Genomic DNA, 18,377 nt, shown 5'->3' on the forward strand with positions numbered 1-18,377 from the left:
TGTAAACAATTCTATTGTGTCTAAAAATCATATTTAAATAGTGTTATCATTCCATCTTTATGTTCAACTGAAGTATTTACAAATCAAGAATAAGTTAAATTGGCGCAATAAGTGTCCGAACGAAATGTGGTAAATTTCGCGGAATGTTATATTTTGCTCTTCAAAAATCGATAAGCTCAAAATGCAGCGCGTGAATCAATATTTCTATAGAGTAGTCTCGAGGCTTTTCTGTTCACTGAAATATCGATTAATTGTTATTTATAGAATTTTCTTAATTCTTCTCATTAAAATCGCCTAATTATTTGTTTCTTTGAGTAGAAATATTATGCTTCTTAGAACTAACTTATACGAGTCAATTTTAATTTATTGCTTCTCATCGTTTTCACACATATTTCTATTTTAAAGGGTTGCCAATTTCTTAGCGATATAAAACTTGTGTGGTTTGTTTTAAAAGTGATATTAACTTGATTAAATTGCTGAAAATTAATGAAGGTTGCTATGTAAAACCAAAAATAACTTATACTTCAAAACCAAATGATTATCTAAAATAGCCGAAAGCAAACATGTTTTTTTCTGGTACATGTTTTTCTGGTCTCAATACCATTGAGTTCTAATACGAGGTATGTGAAATGGCGGATAAAGATTGAGTAAGTCAAACAGACGACTTTTGCTTTATAAATTCGATTTAGGCGACCTGTCACCAAACTTATGAAACCACTTAACAACCGTGCCGTTTTAAATCAATACTGTGAACTACTCTCAGCCTAAAAACAATTAGCTTTTTAATTTACAATCAGATCTTATATTCCAGAAGAAAGGATTTTGATACCGTTATTGACATTTCATAATATTTTTCTTTTGTGTGAGCAATATATTTTTGCTTTCTTTCTGAAACACTCGCTTTTCAATACAAATAGTATTAGAAAGTGAACTATCAATCAATGTTGGCAAAGGAATTCATGTGTTATAAAAATAGCGGATAGTGCAAAGTATATATTCTGTTAGCTTTCGAATTGCGGCTGCGGTCTACGGAAAATTTCCCGTTGACCTACTACCTCGATCAACAGTTTAGTGAGCTCTAAGTTAGGCCACAACGCAGCCATGCCAAGGTACTATATATGGTGGGCTAAAGGGGAATACTTAGTGAGTCACATCGCTGCAAAAAGATGGTTATTATAATATTAATATTAATTATTATAATGATTGTGATTATGGTCACAGTAATTATAACAAAATGCGTTTATAGGCTTGATATCAAAGAAAAAGCTGAAAGATGGTACAAAATGGTAGAAAATAATGGTGAGTACTTCGAATGTTAGGTTTCTATCGATAGCAAAGAGTCAGGATTGGTTGCATATAATACGAAGGGAGCTGGTGCCTTTCCCAGGGGCGGATACAATTTTTTTTTTGGAGGGAGCCCAAAAAATTTAAAATCCCCCCCCCCTTAATTTCAAATTTTCATAAAGAAGTTTTCATGACTTTTTTCTCAAATGTGTTTTTTTCCCCTTTATTTTTTTTTTTTCAGGATCCCTTAAGGCCAATTAATATACTTTAAAAATTCATAAATACTATGCACTTTTCTACTTAGAATGTAGAAGTTAATTATCTTTAGCATTTCAAGCCAATCGAACACTAAACGCTATATAATTTCACCGAGATGCTGTAAAATGAGCGGTTTTCATTAGGAACATTTCCATAATGGTTATGACATGAGGACAAGGTTATTAAATAAACTCATAGTTTTTAAATGAATTAATATTTTAACAACAATACATTATGTACATTAGAAAATTATAGCTTTATAATATATAGCTTTATAATATATAGGTTTGGTTGAAGAATTCAGAAGCTACTTCTTTGCGAGCTGTATTGTTCTTAAAAATTTAAACACTACATGCCGTTTTAATTAATATTATGGTTTTACCAAGAACTTATCATGCGATTTGCTTCATTTTGAATTTTTCATAAGCTGAAAAAAAATGTTATTTCGTAAATAGCTTATTGGGAATAGGAATGACTTTTCTAGGCACATCTTAAAACATTAAAAAAAAAAATATATATCAATTACTGATTCCATCAAAGAAGAATTAATAGACGAATGGGGGTATTACGTTCCTTTGAGTTCGAAAGCAGTAAGTTTTGCCGCTCTGATCTCAACTCTTTTGCCGCTCTGGTCTCAGAAATTCAAATATGATTTGTATCTATTGTGTTCCTTTTAAATACTGTAAAACATTCTTTCATGTTATGTTGAGAAGTCAATTAAAAAAATTAAATAATTAAATTAATTTTTTCTTTTGGGGGTTTCCGGGCCCCCTGCCCCGCCCCCCCCCTAAAACCCGCTACTGGCCCTTTCCTGATTTCTTTGCATTCTTTTCGTCCCTTAGTTCCTTTACCACCATTTGATGTAGATGTGGAAGTCATTAGGGTGGCATCATAACAGTTGATTTCTAGGAGATAGTTTCGATAATGCTGTTATTTTGTCGGCCTTGAAGTCTGAAAAACAGGCTGTCATTTCTCCGAAGCCTGCTGATTCGCAAAGAGTTTAAGGCTGCAATTATAATTCAAGTATATTGCAGACGCTACGTAAAATAGTTATTTTGCAATGGTTTCCTTCTCACTGTGGAGTATATAGCAATTAAACAGCTAATTTTCTATCAAAAAAGAATACCAGAATATTACAGATTCCATGGGATTCTTTCCCTTATTTTACCACATTGTGTTTACCACATATAGTAGAAAGAATGAATAATGGCTTTCGATCCAGGCACGCAGATCTATCTAAAGATAAGAGCTGTCACTAGAAGATGTTCTGTAGCAGTTTTTTGTCTGGAAACCCAGGCATTATTGTTTTGGTGGACATTTATTTTAATTCAATATCTTTTTTTTCCACAAAATGCGTATTGGGCGGGAGTGACTCTCTTATGGATACCTCACATCTCTAAGAATGCCATGGAGTGTCTGAAAACAAGTATGATAGATACTGGATGACTAGAGACTAACTTCATAAAAAGATTAACCGTTTTTACTTTTCACTTGTCTTTACATTTTATATTTTTACATTTTACCGAGTTCTTTTTTCATTTTTACATTTTACGTTGTTCCTTTTATGTCTTTATATACTTCACATTCTAAATTTCTTCTATTTATGCATTTGTGTTGAATGTACTATTCTCACTCTCTAGTTGATGATTCTTTTCTGTGCTCAAATGCTACTGCTAATATTATTCTTTTTAAAGTAATCAAATGATTAAAATAATTTGTTGCAAAACTTGTAACTCGCCCTAGTAGGAAACGCCGAGTTTAAAAAATAACAAGACAATAGTAATAATCCCCTAAGTCTTAAAAAAGCAATTAAAAAGAAGGGAGAATGCAAATTCACACAATTCAACTGAATGCTGTCTAAAAATATTAACTACATTGTTGAGTGAAGTAAATATTAAGTTAATATTTTAGTCGAGCTTTAAAGACAATTAAGATTCAAAAAAGTGACTTTATGTAACGACAAAGTTATTAAAATTTGAATTGAATTACCGTGCAATTAGCTTTGAGATTAGACGATAGAGCTGAAGACTTCGTTCAAACAAATAAAATTAACAATGTCACGTTTGATGTCAATGTGCAAAGAGAGTCAAAAGTATTACCTTGTTTCAAAATATAATAGTATATCCGGTTACATGATGCAACTAAACACTTTTGAGCAGCTCAAAAGTTTCATTTAGAATACGGTTTTAATTTAGCTACTCTGTTTCGCCAGAATGTCTGCTTGAAGTAAAAATTATCCTCACATAATGATATTTACAATTTAATTTGCGAAGAGTTTTCAAATTATTTGTAAGTTTTAGATTTTCTCCATTTCTTACTAGGAATGAGTCGAAAAACTTCAATAGTTTAGTGAAAAATATTTAGAATGAGTGAGTAAAAAAGGCTTGGTTTAATCGGTTGATTTCCTATCAATGGAAATACGGTAAACATTTGACTTAATAGATTCGATAGAACTAAAGAAAGTTACTAAGTCAAAAAAATTTTTTAGTTATTCATTATCGTCTGGAAAATGGAGGAAAAACATGCTGCAAACTAAAATGAAAAAAAAAAAAATACCATTACATCTTTCGGGTTAAGGTGTAAAGCATATTTTGCGTTTTTGAGAAAAGTGAGAATGTGAAAGTTTAAACTAGTAACTTGGTCACCAAATGAAGGTTCGTGCCATTCTATAGGAAACTCGAATATGAAAGACACATTTTGAGAGAAAAAATATACATAGCTTCAAAATGGCAAAGTTGTTAAACATCATAAGGCAAGGTAAATAATCCGGCTCTGAAGTTCAATGTTTGATATGCGCAATGTGATTTGTTTGTTGGCATTACTGATATCATTAGGAGGACTGAAAAAAAAACAATACTTTTATTTCTAAATACAACCTCTGACTATAAGATTCAATGAATGAAGTCAGAACGCCTGATCTGGCAACACGGACGAAACAAAACGTTGCATCTGAACAGCGGCAGATGTTGACCATCTGCCCCCATCGTTGTTCAGGTGAGCGTCGTTTGAGTTCTGTGGAAGATTTCTTTTACAAAGTGCAAATTTAGTGCGTAACAGGAAAATTAATGAATAAGAGATCAATTGAAAGTTATGTTTTAAGCTTGGCAAAACACCGAAGCATCCACAGTACTCTCCAGAACTTTTCCGTTAGTCGGGCGCAAGCGAAAATCACCAAATGAATATGCTCAACGCTAAGCGACTATTCGCCAAATTGACGCAGAAATTCGCTAATTTTCTTACAACCCTTGTCGGGCGCATTCGCTTGGCGTGGGGCATAATCATTTGGCGATTTCCGCTTGCACCCGGCTAACGGAAAAGTACCCTTCTTCCTATGCTCACGACTCAGAGTGGCTGTCAAAGGAAAAAAATATGATGATATTCCTGACATCCAACAAAACATATATGGTGAGGTTTTTGAACTTTATCTCAAATGAAAAGTTCTTCCAAAGTTTCCAGGACATGTAAAGCAGGTCGCAATGGTGAATAGTGATGGTAGGTGACTATTTCGAAAAACAGTGAGGTAATTTTCGGTAATACTATTTCGTCTCCATTAATGTTACAGGACCATTCCCCGAGCTTTATTATCAGAGGATGTAAAGATCTTTAACAGCTTTTTTTTCAAAAAAATAAGTGATGTGAATACATTCGTTTTGACAACTGTTTTGCCATCTAACATGCGAGTTTTCATCTCCTGATAGAAAGAAAGTGAGAAAGATTTGAATAAAAATAACTAGGTATTTTTTTTTAACCTGCAATCCGTATATGTTTCTCATTTATAATCAGTAGACTATACAGAACATGGTACAAAAAAAAAAAAAAAAACCCTTCTAATTCTCAGTACTTACCTCCCACTGGAGGGCCTTCTCCAAGCATTCTCATTTTGAAATCGATATAGTTTTCTTTGTCATTATAACTGGAACTTCCGCTCTCTGATAGGCGAACAACTCCTTCACCCATAATGTGAAAAAATAAACCTAAAAATAAAAAAAAACATTATATAAAAGCAACCGACAAAAAATACTATTTCTATATTGAGTATTTAATAAATATTAACTATGTTGAGTTCCTGAGGACAAAAGACATACCATACACATTCCGGGAATTTTTTAACCTTTGAGCAAAGCACGATCGCCTTTCGTAATGCCCTTCTGCAGGTTTTTGAACGATTACTCATTTCAAATGTGTTTGATATGCATATGTAGGGGAATGTGGGGCAAAGTGAAATAGTTAAGTTAACTGATTTTTTTTTAATGAAAAAATCGGAAATTCATTTTGATGATTACAGTACATTAAGAAAAAACATTGTATTTTATAATAAAACTTGCATTGAAATAGTATTTTTTATTTTTGGCAGTAAATTTTCACTTTCAAAAAAGGGTAGAAATTTTTAACTTTTTTTTCATAGTGTAAAGTGAAAAATGAAATATTTTCTATTTGATTTTACAAATACAAATACAAATGTGACGACCAGCAACAGGCTCTGGGCCCAGCTAGGCTGGACCTAGTCAATTTATTAGTTCTCAATGAAGATCAATGACCCTTTTAAAGATATCCTACCCCCTTGCTCATTACCACCTTTTCCGGTAAGCTGTTCCAAGTGCCCACAACCCTACTATAGTAGTAGTTTTTCCTGATTTTCAAGTTAGCCTGAGATTTAAATAGCTTAAAACAATGACCATGCGTCCTGCTTTCCGAGTAAAAATTCAATCCATTAACAACTTTCATTTCGATAAATTTAAATAACTGAATCATGTCTCCTCTGACTCTCTTTTGCTCCAGGCTATACATATTAAGCCTATTAAATCTGGTATCATAATCTAAATCTGAAAGTCCCCTTACTAGTCCAGTTACTCTTCTTTGAACCCTTTCCAATACAGAAATATCTTTCTTCAGATAAGGCGACCAAAACTGAACAGTATACTCCAAATGAGGTCTTACTAAACTCTTATATAAAGGTAGAAGAACCTTCTAGATTTGTTTGAAATAGATCTATTGATAAACCCAATCATTTCTGTTGGCTTTGTTACTTGCAATGCTGCACTGTTGATTAAACTTGAAGTCCTGATTTATTAAGATACCCAGATCCATAACATTTTCTGCCTGACTAATGACTGAACCCTATAAATGATAACTCGTTTAGCTTATTTCCAAGACCTAAGTGTAGCACTTGACATTTAACAACATTAACTGCCATACCCCATTTATCCGCACACTTTTGAAAGTATTTTTGATAAAATGAATCTCTTAATAAACTTTTGATTGAATAAATGAAACAATAAAGGAATATTTAAATTAATTAACTAATTAATGTATGAAGAAAAAAATATGAGTGAGTTAAAGAGTGAATGAATAAGAAAATAAGTGAATGAATGAATAAATAAGTGAATTTGTAAATGAAGGAATAAACGAATTAATAAATGAATACGTAATCGTTTTAGCAAATAGTTGAGTGAGTAAACGAAATAAGCTATTTCACTTTGCCCCGCATGTACTCGACTACTAGAGTGAAATATTTAAAATACAAATGAGCTTAATATTAAGTAAATAAATATTGCACTACATATTAGAAGGTCTCAATTAATATTTAAAATGTTAATAAGAGGAACATATAATTTTATAATATCAAAAATTATTTTTGACTTCTAACAAGTATTGCAATAAGAGTATCAATTTTTTGCTTGTAATATCATATGCTTTCATCTTCGGTGGTATTTTTTCTCTGACTGGAATAGACTACATGTGCAACTACATTGCTAAAATACTATCAGATAGGTGGCACTAAACGCAGAGTAAATATTTCACCTTTTCACTTTGCCCCGTTAATTCACTTTGCCCTACATTCCTCTACATAGGAAGCAGTCAGAGGCAAAGGAATGTACTAAGTGGACTTTTTAAAATTTTAGTGAAGCGTGTGCTGAAAGTTCAGGTTCTAGGTAGGCTTTCATTGAAATTTTTCTACAACATGCTGTATAGCACTACCTACCAGGGCTACTATTACCATTCTTTGCTACAAAACAGAAGAGGATGTATCCTACCATTTTTACAAGTCTTCTCCAAATTTTTAATTTTTGCTCTTACTCCCTTTTGCTTCTAAGCACTTCATATCTGTACCTGGGAGGTAAAGGCATTAAATCAAAAAATAAAATTTAGCAGGAATTGAGTTTAAATTTTTTTTCTTCTGTGGGGATTTTTATTACTGGATCGTCATTTATACGCTTATAAAATGAAAAATTGTTCAGATGAATTCTATGCTTTATTCATCTGAATAGAGTATGAAAATTTAAGTACGACGGTGCTTAAACACTAATTTAAAAAAAAGCAAGTACATAGTGTCCTTTATCTCCTCAACACACACACACACACACACACACACACACACACACACATATATATATATATATATATATATATATATATATATATATATATATATATATATATATATATATATATATATATATATATATATATATATATATATATATATATATATATATATATATATATATATAAATAAATAAATATATATAATATATATATATATATATATATATATATATATATATATATATATATATATATATATATATATATATATATATATATATATATATATATCTGTAACTGAGAAAGTAATAGTTATGGGCCTCGAAAAACTGAGAGACTAACTCTATATTCATCGAAAACAAATTTATCATGCAAAAATTTAACTATGAGTTCAAGCTCCCGACATGTGGTTCCATTTCCACGAAGCATATACTCCGCCAACCCATCCTAATTCACAAACAGCAGTTATCTTTGCTGAAAAGTAATTCCTGTCAGAACTTAAGACTGTATTAAATGTAATTCAAATTCATTAAAAAATATTACTTTCTAACCGTATCAATTTCTAAAGCAGTGTTTCCCGAAAAAATCTCGATTCCTTCCAATGAATAATTAAATCATTCATCTCAAACCAAACTGAAAAGGCTAAATAAAATTGATCTAACAAATTAATATTCTTTCACTTCAGCTCCGCCACAGCACCGTCATTGCCAATTATAATAATAAAAGAAGCTTTAAATGCTATTTTTGCAAAAAGTGGTTTTCCCCCTATATTCTATTTTCTATCCCTTTATTAAATTTTCGTTATTTCCTTTGCTTTCTTCTTTTAGTCTTGCTCTCTCCATGAAAGATATTCTAAATTTAATCCTATTTCCTAATCCTTTTCTCAAGGGTGATTATGGCTTCTGAGCAATTATCTTCAGCTCTAATCTTTCTTCTTCATTTTTTATGTGTGACTGAGTTCCCTATCTTTCAATTTCTTTTTATTGTTAATAAAAACTCTCCCTGGTTCAAACTATAACGAATGTTTAGAACACTTCTGGTTTTCATAATTAATATTGATTAAATAAAAACTTTTTTGTGCTGAAAAGTTAAATAAGAAATAACAAAAAATAGAAAGACCTCCGACACAAATCTTTCTGTCGGATGTCTTTTCATCCATAATTTCTTTTCTTTTGCATTGAAAAAGGCGTTCCTTGTATTGCTGAAACACTTGTCTACAGAAATCTGCAATTTTTGCGTTTTGACTTTGCTATTTCTTATTTTAATTAACATTAGGTTTAAGTAAAATACTAAAGTAAAAAGCATTTCGCTCAAAAATTACTTTTTCTATATTTAAAAACGAAAACAGCAAAACTCGCTATTACAATTTATAACTGAAGAAGCAAAGTTGAAACTCAGCAGGAGTTATCAACAAAAGTCTTCGAGCAATTTAACAAGTTAACAAGTCTGTCATTGCAGACTTGATTAATTAGAAACATGAAAGCTAGCTACTTAGACTTGACTATGTAATAGAATTACGGAAGGTAACTATTACAGATTAAATAAGTTAGATTTTTGAATTAAAGCTTTACAGAGTTAATTATGAAACTGAAGTTGATCTTTAAAGACTTGGTAAACTAGTCTTCATATCTCAGACACTTCAAAAATAACCACTACAAACTTCGTTAGTAAAACCTAATTTATTTATCATTATACACATGATTTTCCGGATGAACTTCAACTTAAAACACAAACTAATAAAACTTGAAACGGAAACTAGTTTAGGAGAACATAGCCTTATGAACATGCAAGAAACAGTACATAAATATTTGAAACGTCAAAAACATTTTTAAAAAAACTAGAAATTTAATAATCATAATATATATACGATTTCAGATTTGGAATATAATTGTTACTGATAAGCGTAATAAAAGACATAGGTAAAATTTAGGTATAAAAAACTCATGTTTAATCAGAAATTCTATTCATTACTGACATTAACAGTAATCTTTAAACAGCTTGAAAGTTGAAGTTAATTATTAAAGTATTTATAGATCATCTTTAATAATTATATTCTTGGATATTAACATAGTTTGTTAATTTAAAAACTTGAGATAATTTAGTATCTAGTTCTTAGAGTCTTAGAGTTAATCATTGTAGGTTTGAGTTCTATGTCTTGGATTAGCGTTCATGATTATTTTCAGGACCACTTCGTTTGAGACAACAGTTGGAGATTCGTTGTTTACTCGTTATAGGATGGAGTAGTATCTTCGTTTCAATATATTTTTAATTATAATCAGACATTAATCAATCCACTTATAAGAGCTTTGATGTTTTGAAATCACATATTTAATGTGTTGGAGACTTGAAAATAGAATACCATACCAATACCGTACAGAAACAATTAAGAAAACGCAACGAGTATAAAGATTATTAGAGATATTAGAGACTAAAAATTAACTCATTTTTAATTTCGATAAATTATACTATCAAAAAAATGTCACGGATTTTTAATATTAAAGTTACTTATACGATACATTTTAAGTTTAAAACATAGTTACTAATTGCTCCTGAAAGTTACCTATTAGAGGCTTTATTATTTAAGGACTTAAATAAGCATTGAGGGACCACACGGGGTTGATGTTTTTAAGTTTTTTAGTATTTAACAGTTATGTAGCATAAAACATATTTTCATGTTTTTTTTTTTTTTTTTTCATTTATACTTCCCAAACACAAATCTCCCAGAAACATTAACATTGAAAATTCAGAATCGTCGCTTAAAGCTATCAAGTTTTATTAATTTATATTTGGGAAAAGATTAATTCAAGGTTCAGTTACTTTTAATAAGTTGTGAGAATTAAGAAGTAAGCTACTTCTCTTAAGCAACGGCTAGTGCAGATAATCATGCAATACACCGACAGCCCTGTTATTGCGTCCAGAGACTGCAGTGTCATAACCGTGGTGTCGGTATATTGTATGAAGTTGTGAGTAATTACCATTAGTTAATCTGTCAATAACAGTTTTAAGCACACGTTTTGAGAAACTAACATTCTTTACTAGTAATACATCAGTGGCGCAGCCAGAAGGTGGTTTTGGTGTCAAAACCCCTCCCAGAACTCTCGATTTTAACACGAACTGCCAAGCCTAATAAAGTAGTGGATATATATATATATATATATATATATATATATATATATATATATATATATATATATATATATATATATATATATATATATATATATATATATATATATATATATATATATATATATATATATATATATATATATATATATATATAAGGATAGTTATGACGGAAAATCCCACGCAGAAGATAATTTCTGGCAGTAAAACTGGACTGCATTAGTGATTTCAGTAATCAGCTAACATGAAATATTACAAGAAAAAAATGCAAGTTTATGAAATATTATAAATATTTAACATTAATTTACGAATAATAACACAATTGTGTAACACTCAAAGATTTTTTTTTAAATTTCTGTTGAATAGATACAAATCGTTGTAGTACTAAAACATTAGTTAATAAATATTTTTCCCATAATTCCAGTTCTTAAATTCTTTTTTATGGTGAAGGATTTTCTAAACATTGGTTTTAATGTCCTAGCGTCGTCTTCTAATAAACCACAACACTTTAGTAATTTAACTTGCCCCACTATAGTTCAGATACGCATTAAACACATTGAAATACTGTTTTTTTTTTTTTTTTTTTTACAGTCAATTCACGGTCTCTGAACTTACCCCAAAACAGTTCATCAAAAATCTTTTATTTTTTCACATTTCCAGATATCTTCTTATGTTTATTAAAATTACACTATTTCATCAAACAGTTCCTTGCTAACATCAGCGTGAGCAATTTCATGGTATTTTAGTCACAGCCTTTCCACCATTGATTTGGAGCAGCCATACAACAAGTTACATAAAACAGTTCATTAAGCAACATGAATGTAATCATTCTTCTGCAACTAAAAGCAACCTTAAAGAAGAAAGACAAATGAAAATCTAATAAAAGCAAACGACTTCCATAATCGATACGAAAAAATCGTTTCAATTGAGTCATTGAAACAACAGAAGTGCATTGAACATTAATCAGATACGCCAGGTAGAACTAGAAGTAAAGTTTTCCTGTAGCATCGATTGAAACATTCTTTTTTTCCATATCGGGGAGTAGGAACATTCCAAAGGATTTTCCATGCTGTGGAATGTATTACTTGATTATGTACAAGCATCGTTTCATTGCGCGAAGAAAAAAATAGCTAAAAGAAATTTGATGAGTTGTTTTGATGTAGATTTAAAATCATGATTTAATTTCAGAAAAAAATGTATTGTGGATCTGTAATTTTATCAATGCCCAATCTAAGAGGAGACCTGATATTAATTATTATATTTCACACTGAGCTGTCCAAGTTAAAATATGTATTTATTGTGTTACGCATTTTCAGTTTGTCATCTTTTCCTCTTCTTCAGAGTTTAAATAATATTTTTTCTTTGGTAAATAATTTTTCTTTCATAAATACAAACCAAATTCTTCAATTTTTATTCTTATTTACATATTTATGAAAAATATAAATTCTGCACCAACGACGAGCGAGAAAATAAGCAATTTCGTATTCCACCAGAACATTCCAGCTTCTCTCCCGATCTTTCCTCTCTTTTAGCAGTGCCGTTCCAAAATAAAACAATAACGAGCACAGACGATAATTAAATAAAATAATAGGAAGAAATCTGAAACATTGCAGATGATAATAAATTGATAAATGATAAATATGTAAAGACGATAGCAGCAGACGATAAGTTTACAAACAGCATCAACAGCTATTGACGCTTGAACCTGCAATAGTTTGATTTAAAAAAAAAAAATAGATGTATGAAAAGAAAAGCAATAAATCCTACATGTCAAAAACAATAGGAATGAATACATAAATACTTCAATTCATATTTTTTATAAAACGATTTTTCATTAATTTTGCCGGAAAGTATTTCAGAAACTTCCTTTCATTAGCAGTTAGAGTATTAACTTCTACTATGTAGTTGCAAGCATGACTTATTTTGCATGGGAGCTCACGGGAGCTTAACTCCTGCACGTCCTTTCTATTTCATATGAGTTTTCACACATTGGACGGACTTTAGACTATTAACACATTAAAACAAGCTCCTAAGAATATAGAACTCCCCAATTTCTCACGTAAAAAATCGCAAGAGAAAACATAATCGCAAAAGTAAAGCTTCCTGCAACATGAGAAGTTCAAGCGTACAAATACGTAACACAATGTAAACACTTTCACAGAATTGCTGATTAGTCGCAAGTTGCTTCTCTGTTCAGACTCTAAACTGGGAGAATCCGGATTAGACGCTTCAGAAGGTCAGTGGCCAGATGACTTTTATTTCCGCAAATATTAAAGCCGAAGAAAACCAGCTTTGAGACGCTGTTTTCAGCCCACAAGCAAGAGCATTATTTCTCGGCGAACTCGTATTTTATCCTGACACAACCTCGAGCGAATATGCAGCATGCTTTAAATTCTTAGACGTAGAATCGGTCTGGACTGAATAAATAACTAGTTTCTCTTTAGTGACTGTTAGATGACTGTTAGAGTTTAAAAATAAAATTTTTGTTCCCCAGTGGATTAGTGTCAGATTTCAATAACTGATTAGCTTTTGGAACAAGAATGTTTCGACGTCCTTGTTGGACGTCATAGACACAGCTTTTTATTCGTGCACAGTTTGATTTTTCAGCTTATGAACTTAAAAAAAATTCACTGCGTTAAAAAAAAAAAAAGAAGCAATTACTATTTGTTTTAGCATTATTTTTTCCGAGGCCAAGTTTAAAGGCAGTCAGGTAACTTTTAACCACAACTTCTCTATTTAAATCTGCCCGGGCTCTTGAAATATTGATATAGCACATAATTTGTGTATGTTTAATTCTGAGATGGTGATCAAATTTCTAAACACTTTTGGTTTTCTTTTTGCTTTGTTTAAGACTCCTTTTTCACTCCTCCGTTTATCTGTTAAAAAGAACAACAAAGTATTTCACGTTAAACAGTTTTGGGGTTGAACAAAAATGACGTCACACTTTTTTACAACTAATTTGAATCCCCCTCCCTCAACTGTGTTGCAAAGCGCCACACTTCACCACCCCCTCCTCTTCCTCCCCCCTTTTTTTAAAAACATGCTACGCTATTAAACATATTCTTACTTTAAAAAGATGCGTGATGTCTTATTTTCCCTCCCTCCCACTTGTCACAAACTCCCAATTTCCCTCCCCCTCTCCCCTCAAAGCGTTATATCGTTTGTGGATAGTCCGTTTTTACGGACTAACATTGCAGTTGGGTTGCTAATAAATGTTTCGAGATAAAATAGAGTTTTTTAAATAGTAAGAACATTTCGTTCAAGTTAAAAATTAATTAACTTGAAAAGCTTTGTCTGAATTGTTAATTAGTAAAACGAGAAAAATTTTAAACACGCTTTCGATTAGTATCCACAAAATAAAAGAAGAAAATTTCTAAAAGAAAACAGATAATAACATCATTATTTCTCATCTTAATATTACATTACTTCTGCATCTTTAGCTTTTGTTTTTGCAACACAAAATAACTTTGATTAATTTTAATCATTTTGTAAGAGTGAAAAACGAAAAGCTCCGTTAGCATTGAATTATGGCTATAAATGCGGTTAATCTTACATGCATACAAGAGAGAAAAAAAAGAAGTTTTTCGAGCTCTTTAAAAGTAAAATCAATTCATTTCCATCTCTTTTGACGTTTACCGACTGAATGTGCATTGGTGATATATATTCGAATCTCATAAGTTCGATTTTATGGAATAAAGAAAATGCATTTTCACGCTTTAGCAGCTCTGCTTGAGATGAGATATATTCAGAAGCAAATGAGTTTATGGCGAAGCGAAAATGTTCAGCAAGGTGAAGGCAGAAAACTGGATGAAAGGTTTTCCGTCACGTTTTTTCTGTCACCTGAGAACATAAAGAGATTAAATCACGCATTTAATTTTATTTTACTACAAGGAAGAACAGTTTTTCCAATAAAGACATCTGTATGGAATGAATAATTTCAGATTTATCACAACCCTTTTTTTTAGAGGGTCCAGGACAGGTTTTACCAAAATTTTGGTTAAGTAATAACTTTATTTGTTTATGATAATTATTTACATATTAAATAACAAAAAAAAAAGGTTAAGAAGAGAAGGTTGCGACATGGACAAAGGATTTTTCATCAAGTTATTTCTATCACATGGGAACGTAAAAAGATTAAGTTTCATATTTTATTTTCTTTTATTGAAAAGATCTTCAGATTTTTCCAATAAAGACATCTATATAGAACAAATCCTTTCAAATAGATCACGCACCTTTCTTTTAGATGATACAGGGAGTATCTTACAAAACTTTTGCTTAACTGAGTAAAAACGTTGTAGCTTTTATGATAACTATTATCAAACTCTGCAAACAAAAAAATTTATAGAAGTTTAAAAACTTTTTCAAATTTTTTAATGAAAAGGATTCTTATTAAAATTCATACTCATTATTTAATGTAATGAATTCAAACTTTACATGAATCAAATTTCAAGATGTTCTTCGTAGAATTTCAAATTTACATAGATTTTATTTAATTCGTTTTTCATTTTAATTTTCGTAGAAAAATCGTACATCAAACAATTTTTACATTTTTTACGAAATTTTAAACAAACAAATTCAAAATATTTTTCTTCGAATAAATTTTCATATATGTATATGAATATAACAACTTACAAAGCACCTGCAGTAAGTGTTGCAGTTTTCATAGACGATATTTTAAATATTAAAACAAACTATATCCTTTATAGATCAATACTTTCCCTGTAGAAGCAAATACGGATCGATAAATAATTATCTTCTAAATTATCAATTTAAAGAGATTGAACACACCTGCAAAACTCTTTTTTAATGTAAACTTGCTCTTTTAAAATACGCAGCTATAAAATCTTAAAATGATTTCAATTTCCATACAAATACAAGTTTAAGAAGAAGCACCTGCTATTAAATATGTGCAGTACTTCACGCAAATCACAACTTGAATATTTCTCACCCACGCTATTTACTAAGGGTATCGAAAAGCGAATTTTCGACTACTTCCATCAACATTCTCCAGATTGACATTTATTCTGTGTGCTAAGCAATGCAAGGAAACGCGTATCTTCCCCAAACGAATAACATTCCTGGAGAAGCTAAATTGTTTGTTTGCCGATTTTCGGAGAATAGTTTAGTACTTCGCATTGGGTGGATCTAAAAAAAAAGGTCGTTTCGTGGTGGAAAATATTTTGAGGAAAAATTGCTTTTGGAGAAAAAGTATTCTTGTGAACATTTGTCTTTTGTAAATTAATTTTTGGGTTATTTACAAGGAATAACATAACGTTTTAAAAAATATGCATTATCCTTTAAATTAAAAAAATGATGCATAGAAATTTCTCTGTTTTTTCCCCAATGTAATGAAGATTCATATGTAGAAGCGATTAGTAGTTTAGGAAGATGTAGCCGTAATAAAAACTAATAAAATTATGTGCATCAGGTTTGTAATTTAAAAAAAAAATATTTTTGAGCGAAACATCTTCCACTGTTAAAATCAATTGTGAAAATTTTTGTAAGTTTTCATGATTTCCTTTTCTTATGTGTAACAAAACTCAGTTTGAAACAAAATTTAATTCGTTTGATTTTTTTTTTTCCAACTTTGAACCCAAGCTACAAGTTTTCGTAAATTCAGACAATACGAATAGGATTTTTTTCTTTCAAAATGTTTATTTTCTTTTCTTATACAAAAAAATATTTTTGAGATCAAACATCTCCCACTGAAAATCAGGTGTGAAAAAAATGTAAGCTTACATTAATTCTTTTTCTTATAATATCTAACTAAACTTAGTTTCGAACTAAATTTCATTAAAATAAGAAATAAAAACGCTCAATTGCAGAAAATTGCAAATTATTGCAGACACGTGTTTTAGCGTTACAAAGAACGCCTTTTTCAATGAAAAATAGATGAGCTTATGGATGAAAAGATATCCCGCAAAAGCAGTGTAGTTAAGGATTTTAAAGCTATTCCATATTTTTCTACTGTCTGGCTTCCATTTTTATGATGGAAGCCAGACATGGGGGGTTTTTTTCTTATAATTTTGCCTCTCTTCCCATCCATTTTTATCTATCTTACAAATTTTTTATTTATTTATTTTTTTTTCATTAATTTTATCGATCTGGGTTACTTTATTTTTATTTTATTTTCGCTTTTGTAATGCTGCTAAAAAATTTCCTTTTTCTTGTCTTGATTTTTATTTTTCAGAAATTTTCGTTTTGCCTCATTTACTGAAGTTTTTTCGTTCATTCTGCTTTTTTTTTTCTTACGGTTATTGATATTCGCTTATTTTCCAGCTTTAGTGGCATAACCTTCCACAGATCGAATTTTCTCTTGTGCAGGTTGCGTATCTGAGAGAAAGCTCGTCCTCCTTGTTTACACTCCTATTAATTCTTAAATGGATTATAATTTTCTTACTAGTGTTTCGTTAAGCAGCTATTTTTGATATTTAAGCTGCTTGCTTTTCTGTCTCGTTGTTTTTGTCGCACATCCTTTCATCCATCAGGTCATCTCTTTTGCATTGAAAAACGGAGCATCTTGTAAATCCAAAGCACGTGTCTACAGTAATCTACAATTTTGTGAAAAAAAAATGTTGTTATTGCTTATTTTAATTAAGCACAAAAGTATAAATTTAATAGTTTGAAAGTTTAGTTTTTGTCATAAATGTTGGACCAAAACTACAAAATTACATGAGTTCAGACAACACAAATAGGATTTACTGCTTCAACTGTTTGTTTTAGTATCTGAAATTAGACTTCATTTTCGTAATCAGTATTTTTTTTCTCCTATGTGTTGGAAAATACACTTATCGTATATAATCTTGCAGTTAAAAGTAAACTTATAAAGATATTCTAAATTAGAACACTGATTTTTGAAATAAATTGAATGAATAATCATAATATAAACAATGACAATGAAACAACTTCGAAATAAATAACCATAATATAAACAATAAACCTTACGTTATTTTAATTCTTGATGAGTTTTTCACTAAAACCCTTACTTATTAAATATTTACGTCACACATCGATTTTGCATTAAAAGATGCTTTCTTCTCTGAAAAATAAATTTGTGTACTACAATCAATATTCTTTACTTCAAAATTCAATTACCAGTTTTTATTTCACTAAAAATAAGAAGATGGAGTTAGGAAAATTGATTAAAATATCACATTTTATTTAAGAGGTAGAAAAAAAATAGGAAATTCATTGATTGTTTTGTGTTTAAAATATTTTAGACAAAAATATTAACTGTAAAACTTATATTTTGAAGTAAAAAAACATTCTTTCACATTTAAAGTTTCTTCTTTCCATCTTATAAATAAATAATGCAGTAAATCACCGCGTATATATATATATATATATATATATATATATATATATATATATATATATATATA

General features: G+C 30.2%; 1 protein-coding gene across 1 annotated transcript in view; it reads right to left on the reverse strand.

The window, feature by feature from the left end:
* The window catches only part of LOC129217327 (arrestin domain-containing protein 4-like), an 89,483-nt gene that overhangs the window by 43,885 nt on the left and 27,221 nt on the right, over positions 1–18,377 (reverse strand). Inside the window, exon 2 of the mRNA XM_054851612.1 lies at positions 5,388–5,516. Coding sequence (XP_054707587.1) covers positions 5,388–5,516 — 129 coding nt within the window. The remainder of the gene's footprint in view (positions 1–5,387; positions 5,517–18,377) is intronic.

The sequence above is a fragment of the Uloborus diversus genome, chromosome 1 (genome assembly GCF_026930045.1).
Source record: "Uloborus diversus isolate 005 chromosome 1, Udiv.v.3.1, whole genome shotgun sequence".
Lineage (NCBI taxonomy): Eukaryota > Metazoa > Arthropoda > Arachnida > Araneae > Uloboridae > Uloborus > Uloborus diversus.